General features: G+C 36.2%; 1 protein-coding gene across 9 annotated transcripts in view; it reads right to left on the bottom strand.

The window, feature by feature from the left end:
• Positions 1-12,408, bottom strand: part of ANKRD12 (ankyrin repeat domain 12) — a 104,168-nt gene that overhangs the window by 31,643 nt on the left and 60,117 nt on the right. For all 9 annotated transcript variants that reach the window (XR_008706510.1, XR_008706511.1, XM_055559100.1 and 6 more), the window contains 2 exons: positions 9,696-9,896; positions 8,358-8,500 (listed from right to left, as the gene is read on the bottom strand). Coding sequence is in view for 7 of the 9 variants with exons in the window: in XM_055559100.1 (XP_055415075.1) it covers positions 8,358-8,500; positions 9,696-9,896 (344 nt within the window). In the remaining 2 variants the exon portion in view is untranslated. The remainder of the gene's footprint in view (positions 1-8,357; positions 8,501-9,695; positions 9,897-12,408) is intronic.

The following is a 12,408-nucleotide window of genomic DNA, read 5'->3' as shown; positions in this document are numbered from 1 at the left end:
AGCTTAAAATGCAATGTCTCTGATTTTCATGATCCCCTTACATGGCCCTGTATCTTTTTATTCATTTCTTAAAGAACCTCGTCCCCACAAATTACGTAAGCTTTGGGCTCCACAAACCAAGATGTGCCTGGCTAGTCATTTCATTTTTTTGGTTTCTTTCTTTCTTCCTATTCCACTTCTTTTCTATATTAAAACCTCTTTTTTGATTGACTTATTTCTAGAAACCAATCTTTCTAGTTCATTTCTCTTTTGCCTTAAAACAATAATGGGAATAAAGAAACAGACTTAAAGAAAAAGAAACTGTTTAAGCCTATACTCTTCTCCTCCACCTAAACCTCTCTTCTTTCCTTAACAGTCAAGCTCCTGGACAGTGTTTACCCTTGCAGCCTTAGACTACTTCTTTCTTACTGGCCCTTCACCCTTCCACCTACAATTATGTTGCCATCAGTCCAGTGAAATGAGTCTTCTAGTATCTGTGAATATCTAAGCCACAGGTGATTTCCCCAGGGCTCTGTCCTTGATTCACGCTCTGTTCTACATCATCTCCCTGGAGGGCTCACCACCCACTCTGAATGAGATGACAATTATGCAATCCATCCATCCATTTTCATTCTCATGCTCATTCTTTCTTAGCCCTCTTCTTCAGCTTCAGAACCAAATATCCAAGTGTTCTTTCGATATATGTTAATACAAACATTGAAACCAATTGGTCCCAGAGTTCATTAAACTTGCACCCTTATCCTTTATCTTTTCTATTCTTAGTGACTAGCACCAAAATATACCCAGTCACTGAAGCCAGAACAATGGGAGCCATCACTGATTTTTGTTTTTCATTCATTGTTGCTGTTTAGTCACTAATTTGTGTCCTTCACTTTTGTGATCCCATAGACTGTAGCCCACCAGGTTCCTCTGTCCACAGGATTATTCAGGCAAGAATCCTGGAGTGGGTTGCTAGTCCCTTCTCCAGGGGATCTTTCTGACCAAGGGATCGAACCTGCATCTCCTGCATTGGTAGGAGGATTCTTTACCACTAGCGCCACCAGCGAAGTCCTTTTCACTCATATTCCTCATCAGACAGGTGGGAAGTATTATTAATTCTGCTTCCATGACATCTCTTGCTTTGAGCTTTTATTTCCAGTGACATGAGTGTGTTCTGTCATAGGTAAATCTGTACTATAATTTATTAACACATTTCTGCCCTTATCCTAGACCATAAACTTTATGTGAAATCTTTGTTCGTTTTTGTATTCTCAATACACAACTATGATGTTTTCTGGTATAGCACATCTTTTTCAAAAAAACAACATTAAACAAGATGCTACAAATCAGGAATTTCTAACAAATGAAAGTATTTAAGAGTAACAATGATTCACAGTGAAATAAAAATGAAAAATTGTTTCTAGGCTATGGAAGAATAAAGCATCAAAACAGAACATTTGAAATGTAAGAACACAAAAAGAAAACAAATAACTCATGATCAATTGCTGCTGCTGCTGCTAAGTCGCTTCAGTCGTGTCCGACTCTGTGCGACCCCAGAGACGGCGGCCCACCAGGCTCCCCCGTCCCTGGGATTCTCCAGGCAAGAACACTGAAGTGGGTTGCCACTTCCTTCTCCATGATCAACTGTTAATGTTCAATTTTCCTATTTATTAATTTTCATCAAATTGCATTTTTTAGTAAGATCAAATAGCTTTTCAAGGGTGCTAGTGAAAAACAATTGTCCCTGATATTTATCTTCGAATGCTTAAATATCACACCTAGCACGCTGCTTCCGTATTTTTCAGTTTTAGGTGTTGTCTACTGTCTTACAATGGAAGACAGGGACTCAGCTCTCGTTTACCAACTGCACCCCTGTACTCCTATACATAACCATTCGCCCTCCTCCTAACTTTCCAAAACAGTCATATTATTTTGTGTGTGTGTATTATGACTAATATAAATATTGAACCAAGTAGCATACCATGACTAAATTTTCATTCTTACACAAGTCATTTTATCCCAGAGTTAACTATCTTCATTCTTCATTTGCTCAGTGTTCTACATACTTATCTTTAACTCATCCCCCATTCAGCTACAAGCACAGATCCCTTCAGTTTCACACACAACCACTATTTCTGTTAAAGTCCTTCTCCAAGCTTTCTCACTTATTTTAAAATGGACTGGCTGCTGTCTAAATTTGCTTCTCATCTGTCATCTTCCTTCATCCTATCATCCTAGAAACACCCTTTCCTCAGTTTTGTGTTGAATTCTTTAGATCGTATCTTCTTTGTTGGTTTATGCCCTCATTTTGTTGAAACACTACCTCCAGGAGATTCTTGAGAAATGGTTAAATAATTTGAGAGTTTTTTTGTACATGTCAGAAAATACCTTTACTCTATCCTCACTTGAGTAATACTTACTTTGGACATAGAATAGTTTTCCCTCCAATTTCAAAGGCATGAGCATCACCTTTTAGCTTCTAGTGCTGTTACTGAAAAGTCTGACACCATTCTGATTTTTTACTTTACATGGAACTTGCTTTTTCTCTCTGTAAGCTGGAAGACGTCCTTTGCCCCTATGGTTCTGAAATCCCAGGATAATGAATTTTGATCTCGGTCTTTTTAACATTCATGCTGAGCATTCAATTACCCTTTCAATCTGAAGACACCTGTTCTTTCAGTTCTGAGAAAATTCCTGCTTTTATATCTGATAAAGTCCTGTGTTTTCACTGTTCTGTCTTCTAAGAACCCTTTAAGACACTGGATCTCCTGAATTAATCTTTTTTCTCATTTCCCCTCCTCCATCTTTGTCTGTTTCCTGGTTTCTGGGAGGTTTTCTCAACTTTATCTTTAACCTTCAATACTGTATTTTTCATCCTGTTATGATTTTATTAACTTCTAAGAGCTTTTTAAAATTTTTTTGTAATTTGCTAATTTTCCTTATTTAGCAAGCCTTCAGTTTTTGTTTCATGGCTACAAGAAACTCTCTTCTCTTTGGGGAAGGTAATGAGATTTTTTTTTTTTTTTGAAGTTTCTCTTGGTCTATGTCCTCCAAGTTCCTACTTTTCTATTTGCCTGTTCTGGTCTTTACCGTCCATATCAGAGTCCTTTCTCAAAGGTCAGGTGATCAGTGGCTAAGAAACTAAAAGGCTTACTCTAAGTTTTCTAGGCCTAGGTAGGACTTGCTGATAGATGGACTTTGTGCTAATGTGATATGACTGGGCCACTTCATCAGAGCCCCTCTTGGCTAGCTCACTTTTCTATGGGGAAATCTCTCAATTCATGCCTTACTGTCATCATTCTGCCTGACTGAGGTCTTAACGTTAATAAGCTGACATTTAATCCTTACTTCCAACTATTCTTGTGGTATGTCAGTCCAGACAGTACAGTTTATACTTGTTAGAAAATAAACCTTCAATCAAATCTGCCGGGAGATGTGTAGTCATCTGGCTGTGAACAGTTAAGAAGGGCTATGAGGGTCAAAAACAGTTTGATTCAATCCTCTTGTTTTCTTATTCAACAGGCATTTCCAGGTGAACCCAGCCATCAATTGCTGAGCTTTAGTTTTTCTGGGATTTTGTGCTGAAATGGCTTTGGCTTCAATTTTTTTGGACTTTTTTTTAAATCAGGAGGAGCTGGTAAATTTGGTCTGTAGGCCCAATCTGGCCTGCTGATTAAGAATAATTATATTCTTATAAAATACTTTAAAAAATTGATAAAGGAATATAGAGGAAGACACAGGAAAAAGAGCAAGAGGAAGAAGGGAGGAGGTATTTACTATCTGGCTCTCTACAGAAAGATTGCCAAACCCTGTTTTATGTAGTCACCACTCAGTCCTCAAATTTCTATCTCCTTAAATACTGGTTTCCTGTTTTGTCTGTTCTTTGTCCTTGTGGGTCCATGTTCTTTAAAATCTCACCTTACTATCATTTGAGAAGTTTGAGAAGGTAACTGAAGGCAAAAACCTTTAGTTATTATAAATATTGGTATAGTGAACATCTTCACAAATTGAAATATTTCCCCAGCACATTTCTAGCCTTATTTCCTTAGGCTAGAGTCCTAGTTTGAGAAAACAGAAGATCTTGATATTGCTGAATGCTTTCTATACCTATTAGGAAATAATTTTTAAAATATTTATTCCTATGATGGGAAAATTAGTTCATCAAGCACACTACAAAAACCCTAATCTAAATAATCAATACTTTACAGATCATCCTCACATGCAAAAAATTACTTATTCTAAAAAGAATTTAAAGTAACAAAGTTGCTTAAAATAGCAGGCAGCATATTAGAAGTAGGTAAAAATGTTGAGACAAGAAGAAAATAATGGTAGGTAGTATCTAAAACAGAACCAGGAATAGGGCTATTATAACATATATTATGAAGTACTATACACTTGAAAAAGGTAGGCCAAAGATTAGATTCTTACCCATCACTTCATGGGAAATAGATGGGGAAACAGTGGCAGACTTTATTTTTGGGGGCTCCAAAATCACTGCAGATGGTGACTGCAGCCATGAAATTAAAAGACGCTTACTCTTTGGAAGGAAAGTTATGACCAACCTAGATAGCATATTCAAAAGCAGAGACATTACTTTGCCAACAAAGGTTCGTCTAGTCAAGGCTATGGTTTTTCCTGTGGTCATGTATGGATGTGAGAGTTGGACCGTGAAGAAGGCTGAGCGCCAAAGAATTGATGCTTTTGAACTGTGGTGCTGGAAAAGACTCTTGAGAGTCCCTTGGACTGCAAGGAGATCCAACCAGTCCATTCTGAAGGAGATCAGCCCTGGGATTTCTTTGGCAGGAATGATGCTAAAGCTGAAACTCCAGTACTTTGGCCACCTCATGCAAAGAGTTGACTCATTGGAAAAGATCTGATGCTGGGAGGGATTGGGGGCAAGAGGAGAAGGGGACGACAGAGGATGAGATGGCTGGACGGCATCACTGACTCGATGGATGTGAGTCTGAGTGAACTTGGGGAGTTGGTGATGGATAGGGAAGCCTGGTGTGCTGCAATTCATGGGGTCGCAAAGAGTCGGACACGACTGAGCGACTGAACTGAAGCTATGTTAAGAAAAGTAATCTTCTCTTAATCTAAATAATTTAGGACAGAACTGCTATCTTTCTGTTTTTTTTTCACCTTAGAAATGTCTTATGGATGGTTGTAGTCATCATGAGTATCACTGGAAGAAATCTAATTCTTTGCTGGAGAATCATATGGTACAGATAAACACAAATGAGCTTTTGGTGGCTCTCATTTCCCTCCTCCTCTTTGGGGACAAGTAAAGAATAAGGAGAAAATAGCCCTCAACAGCTCTGAATTATGACTCCTACTATCCTAGGCATGTTGGTAGGAGGAAAAGCAAAGGTCTCTTGAAAACAGCATGCCAGTCTCCCTCTGGAAGGAGACTGGAAATAGTGTTTGAATCCTTGTAAGTACATCAGCTCAAAGGTCAGCTTCTGGAAATATTTTGCAGCAATGTGCATATTTAGAAACTTGTATTCATAGAAACATGTCTTACTCATAAGGCATAATTCTTTTTTTTTTTTTTTAGGCATAATTCTTTAACATTACATTTAGCAATCAAGAGATCTTTTTATGCAACATTTGAAGAAAAACTATTCATGTTTGAAAAACTATCAATAATCCTTTTTTTAAAAAAGGGAATACAGTATTTAACACAGCACACCCAGAATATAAATTATATATGTATGAGACTCAATATTCAATGCAGAAAACAGACAAGCACACAAGTGAAAAATAATATAGTTAAGTGCTATCCCATAGGTATGTATGAGACTGGAACAACAGTAAGGATCAGTTTAGGAAAAATAACATTATTATTTTTCTTCAAAATTTGAACTTGAGAATTATGAAAAAGTCTTTTAGAAAGATTTAAATGAGAAAATGGCACTTTTAGTTTCTGAATTTTAGTTTCTAAAATATTTGAGTGTATTTGAAAAATAGCAATAGTAGCCTTTTAATTTCTGACCTCTGAAATTTCTGTAACATTTTAGATTTCAAGGTAGGTTTATATGCTCAGTGTCTTTTTTTCCTTCAAAATATCCCCTTTAAATAGATATTATTTATTATGGATGAGAAAAAGGAAGTTGAGAGGAAAAAAGTAACTTGAGACCACACATTTGGCAAACCGGCCAGACCAGAACTGAATTTGTATCTATCTTCACAAATTTCATTTTTTTCTCAACTAAAGCGGCTTTTAAAAGGCAGGCAGCATGACCCTGACATTTTTATTGTGTCAAAAAAGAAAATAAGGCTGAGAATGTTTGCTGCTAATGAAAAAACTAAGGGGGATTTTTCTAGCAGAAAGGTATGAGATGACACCAAAATTTGAGCTAGGGTGTTAGAAAGCATGTCCTGTGTTCTTCATCAGAGAGTAGAGACAGTGTATTGAACAGCTCTTCCAGCTTAATATATCATTACCTCACTTTCTCTTAAGACGACATTGGTATTTATCTTATTTAGTCCCTTAACTTGGACTCTTATCAGTTTAATAAACTTAGGAGCGTCTCAGACCAATGTGACCTCATGTGTCTTTGTTTCGCCAAACTCCGGGAGAAGCTAAGGGTACTGGAATGTAGTGGGTCATACAGTTTCCACAACAGACACCAAAGGATGTTCATTTACTGTGATGATTAAAGTGATTAATACATATGAATCATTTACAACATTTATCTCCAAGTGAAAACACACAAATATTGCAGTGAGAAGTTAATGCAATGTAGTTCACAAATTCACAACCACTCCAGCCAGAGACTGGAAATCTCACAGAGACTGAGAATCCCACATGAAATTCACGGCAAAGAGAAATCCTTGGACAGCATCTGTGCCACAGATCTAGGGCAGCTACTGAAGCAGGATACAAGATATTTTGTATACAAAGATACTCTCAAAAACAATGAACTGATGGATGTGTCTGACCTTATTCAGGGCATTTTAGAGTTATGAAAGACAGAGTAAGGAAATACAAAATATACATTTACACAGAGAACTAAATAAGAAAAATTAGAACAAGGCTGAGTAGTAACCAAGGTAATAAATAAAATCCAAGGCAAAATAAAATTAGAGTACACTCTGTGAGTCTCAGAGCAGCAATATATATTAAAATCCTTTGCAGGAGTCAGTAACTAGAGACTAAAATTTAATAAGGCAAAATAGCTTACACCTTGTTAGAAATGAAGAGAAGAAACACAACAGCTGCTTTTGGCTAATGGTACTGGGAAGGGTGGAGGGACACAAGGGAGAATTTAGGTATTTTTCTGAGCTAAGCAATACTTTTCAACTTTCTAAACTATGCACAAGTATGTCAATAAAAGTCAAAATTAAGTGAAAAACAGAAACTACCTCTTTGATGAACAGAATCCTTTGCTTTAGACACGGCTAACAGTGGCCTAGGTTGATCTGCTTCAGCTTTAAGCAGGTTACAGTAATGGAACTAAGCATTGCTGCTGCTGCTGCTGCTGCTAAGTCACTTCAGTTGCGTCCGACTCTGTGCAACCCCACAGACAGCAGCCCACCAGGCTCCCCCGTCCCTGGGATTCTCCAGGCAAGAACACTGGAGTGGGTTGCCATTTCTTTCTCCAATGCATGAAAGTGAAAAGTGAAAGTGAAGTCGCTCAGTCGTGTCCGACTCTTCGCGACCCCATGGACTACAGCCTACCAGGCTCCTCTGTCCATGGGATTTTCCAGGCAAGAGTACTGGAGTGGGGTGCCATTGCCTTCTCCGGGAACTAAGCATTAAACATGCTTAAAACAGAAGCTTCATTACAACAAAGATGGGGTAGAGACTTTGCCAGAGATTGAAAATGCAAATGGAATTTAAAACCCAGCATGGGTCATAATATTGCATCAAAACAAATCAAACATGGTATTTAAAGATGCTATTAAATTTTCAAGCATATATAATCGTGTTTGATTAAATCGTCTTATTATATACATAAGCATCTGAATATCTTTAAGTAAATAATGTCAGCTAAAATTCAAGAATAGTTGTTATATACAAAGGAATCATTAAATATTAATGTCTTAAAAAAGGTATGACAGTGTAAAATTTTTATAAGTAAAATATGCTTTAATCTCTACATCTAATTATCCGACAGTAGAACGGCCCTTCAAATAAAAATTTTGCCAAGTTGCTTAGTTATCAAATTAAATAGATTTTATGAAAAGATAATGCTAAACTCATAATAGGAATTAGCAATTAGAAGGTAGAAAATGGGAAAATAAAACACAAATGAGCTGGTCAGGCAACATATGAAATATGACACCAGATTATACAACTAAGAAGTGAGTTAAATTACTCTGGGTTAAATGTATCTTTTGAAGATGTGTATTACTGCTCCTCCTGTCATACTCACATCTCTGTGCCCACTACTAGCGGAATCATGGAGTGGAGTGTCATCATCTAATCCTTGTGTGTTAACATCTGCTCCAGCTGCTATCAGTATCTTAGCAACATCATAATATCCCACGTTGCAAGCTTCATGCAGTGGTGTCCAACCTAAAGTTACAATATTAATTGAACATATGGTTCACTTCTACTAATTCAACACATATGCTTTTAATATACCCATGTGCGATACAGTAATTCTAAATGTACACAATACAAGGAAAAAGGAATGATGAACAAGCTACTGAAAATAAGTACCTAAGAAAACCACTAATTTTACAGAAGGTTCATCCACAATATTATTTCCCATGAAAGTGAAGTCATTCAGTCGTGTCCAACTCTTTGCGACCTCGTGGACTGTAGCCTATCAGGCTTCTCCTTCCGTGGGGTTCTCCAGGCAAGAATACTGGAGTGGGTTGCCATTTCCTTCTCCAGGGGAGCTTCCTGACCCAGGGATCAAAACCAGGTCTCCCACATTGCAGGCAGACGCTTTACTCTCTGAGCCACCAGGGAAGCCCCATTATTTCCCATGGAGCTAAATTATTTGACAAAAGTATTAAACTAACATTTAAGCTTACCCAATGAATATAAACTTGCTATAATTTATAATAATCAACTGATTATATATGAGTATAAATGGGCAAAATAAGCTTGTTAGGGTCTTGCAATAATACAAGATAGTAAACAGAGTTCCCTGTATACAGCAGATTCTTGCTTATCTATTAATATTTTATATACAGTAGTGTGTATATGTTAATCCCAAAAGTGAAAGTGAAGTTGCTCAGTCGTGTCCGACTCTTTGCAACCCCATCGACTGTGGCCCACCAGGCTCCTGCATCAGTGGGCTTCTCCAGGCAAGAGTACTGATAATCCCAAATTCCTACTAATTTATCTCTTTCCCCTACCCAGGGCTCTCTCATATACTTTTTTTTTTTTCTTTCTTCCATATACTCTTGATGGGAGTGTAAATGGATCAAGGATCTTTCTTTTGGAGGGTTATTTGCCTGATTTTCAAAAAAACAGATAAAAATTTTATCCTAAATTAGATAAAAAATTATATGGTAATATGCCAGATAATACAGAAGCTTAATATTTAAGAATTTGAGTGATTACTGACGTGGAATTGTGGTAGAGATCAGGGTTTCATGTACAAACTCCAAAATAGTTTTACATTAAAGTATACTTTTAGAACACTTTTATTTCAGAAAGAGGAACAAAGAATGTCGATTAAATTGTAATCAGAGTCTGTTTAGGTGATAATTTCAAAATTTTAGTTCCTGAGTATGTCTTTAATTACAAGTCTTACCTGCAAAATCTTTCACATTCACATTTGCCCCTAAACTTATTAGTTCTTTGACTTGTTTTACATCTCCTCGAATAGCTGCCATGTGTAAAGGAGTTTCACCACGTTCATTTCTTTTATTAACTTTATCTTTTTGTCGAGATGAGGAACTGGGAGTTTTCTTTTGGGCTGGTGGTGTTTGCGATGGATGATTTGGTGTGGAATCTGTAAGAAAGAGAAAAATTTAAAGTTCTAGACTAAATATTTTGTAATATTCATGTAAAGGTTTTTACAGGTAATGTGCTAATATCTTGGATGAGGGAGTACCTTCTTACCCAAACAATCTGACACTTGACTTGGATAATCTGATACTGACTCAGAGTAGATCTTCCTTTAGGGTTATCAAATACTGCATGTGCCAACTAAGAAAAAAATGTTTCACTCTGTCAACTCTACCCTGAAAGTACTTGCTCAATGAATAATTTGATAAACTGCAAAAAAACCATTTTTCATGGCATGTTATGATATTATTTCAAGACCTAGATGAAATGACATCGAAGGCTAGAGTTTACACCTCTTACTCAAAGTACTGGACTCAAAGTATGTATTTCAACATTAGGTACAAATTAAAGTCATAGATGATTTTAGCATGAAATGAAGCTTATGATCCATAAGAAGTAAGAACAGTCTAGAAAAAGGCCTTTAAAAACGGGCTGATGAAGGAGGGAAAAAAAGTGCTTTGCTTTGATTTCTATCTTTTGGTATTTGTTCCAGTTTCTCTCTCAAAAACAAGAAAGTTAAACTGCATGACATTTAAAGTCCTCTCCTCCCCACTTCAGAACTAAGAAAAAAACAAAACGAAAAATAGTTTCTTAATCAATTAAGGATTCGAGACATATGTACAGTGTTAATAATTCTGAAAATTTACAACTATTTAAAAGAAACAACAGCTCTAAGGGGAAAAAAAGTCTACAGAAAATAATTTTCCAGCATCATATAATGACTTCCTTGCAAATTGCCACGATGGGAATGTTTAAGTATTATCCCTCTTCTCTCAGTAAGAAAACAGTTTAAAGTTTACCTTTTGATTTTTAAAGTACATTGAGTTAGTAACAGTTTCTTATCTATGAATTTCTATAACGTACACTCCAGAAGTACATGAATCTTGTCTAACTCATCACTGTATCTCGACTGCTTAGAAGACTTCCTGTTACACAGTGTACTTACACAACATTTGTTGAGTGAATACATGATTATTATAATATTTATAGTCAAATTATTTATTTAGGAAATTAGTGATTGAACTTAAAAAGGCATTTTTAAATTCAAACAACTTGCAAGGAATTAACTCATACAAAATTTTCTCAGCCATACCAAAATAATATAACACAGACAAAATAACAGTAGTACTACCCATAATGGCAATCAGAATAAACATGGGAAGTAAGTTATATAATTAATAAGACTATGAACCTTAACAACCGCATCTATCAGCTGGCAAACAGGTTGATACTTCAAAAGCTTTCCCCTCTATACATGTATTAATAAGGAGGACCAATATACCCTTAAATGAAAAGAACAAAGTGCAGAACAGTATTACAGTATTAATCTTATTTATATTTAAAAACAAACAGCAATAAAAGATATATTTACATGTTTATATCTAAAAAACTGAGAAGAAATTATGAATAGGGCTTGCAGCTCAACGGGAGAGGTTATTGGAAATGAGGAAAGATTTTTAGCTTCTTGCCTTACTGCATTAATTCTTTAGTTTACTCTAACGATAGAGGTTCATAGTATTAAATAACACTTTTTTTTCTCATCTAGCTATTAAATCTGAGTCAAAGTTATTAACACTTTTCAAATGTTCAGAAACATTTGAAGTTTAACACTGTAAATAACTTTGATTTGGCCAGTCTCCCCAAGTTGTGGGTGGACAGGTGGAAGAATAACCAAAACAACATGCCCCACTTTAAACAGAAAGTTCTAACACACTCTTGTTAGTGAAAGATATAGATACACTTACGTTTTAATGGAAACTATGATCTATAGAAACTCCAAGAATTTTACCAAGTTGTCCCATTTTTTAATAACAAAGAGCCAACACTGGAAAAGTTCACTAGAAAAATTGTGTTCTTGTCAATGCATTTCAACAGGGTCTGTCTGTCATGTTATCCCAAGTGTTATACAAAGGTGCCCTAAAGAAAAGAATTTTTCTTCCAAATTTTTGGAACTTTTCTTTCCAAAAGAAAAAGATTTCTCCAAAGAGATTTACTTTCTTCTTGCATTGCTCAATGAGAACTTTATACAACTTAAAACTCTTGTTTTTAGCTACCAGAATGTATAACCAAGTTCACTGCTCAATGTAGTAACTATCCCAGCCCAGCGGTCTGGACCTTATCTACCTTTTAAACAAACTCTTTTAATAAATGAGCAAGTTGGTTGTTTGTTCCTTCTTTGTCTTTATCCTGCCGGTAAGCCATCTTTAATCCTTTCTGGAGGGCAAACTATTGATACTTGAATAAACACACACACACACACACACACACAAGAAGCACAATATCTTAAATGGAAACGTGAAATGAAACATGAAATAAATTTACATAATACACTGCAGATATTTTTTCTTTTGAAAATAAATTTTGTTGTTGCTGTTGTTCAGTCATCAAGTTGTGTCCGACTCTTTGCAACCCTGTGAAGTGCAGCATGCCAGGCTCCTCTACCCATGGGATTTCCC

Source organism: Bubalus kerabau, chromosome 21 (assembly GCF_029407905.1).
Source record: "Bubalus kerabau isolate K-KA32 ecotype Philippines breed swamp buffalo chromosome 21, PCC_UOA_SB_1v2, whole genome shotgun sequence".
Classification (NCBI taxonomy): Eukaryota; Metazoa; Chordata; class Mammalia; order Artiodactyla; family Bovidae; genus Bubalus; species Bubalus kerabau.
Note: the sequence above shows the minus strand (reverse complement) of the source record. Positions and strands in the feature narration are given on the sequence as shown.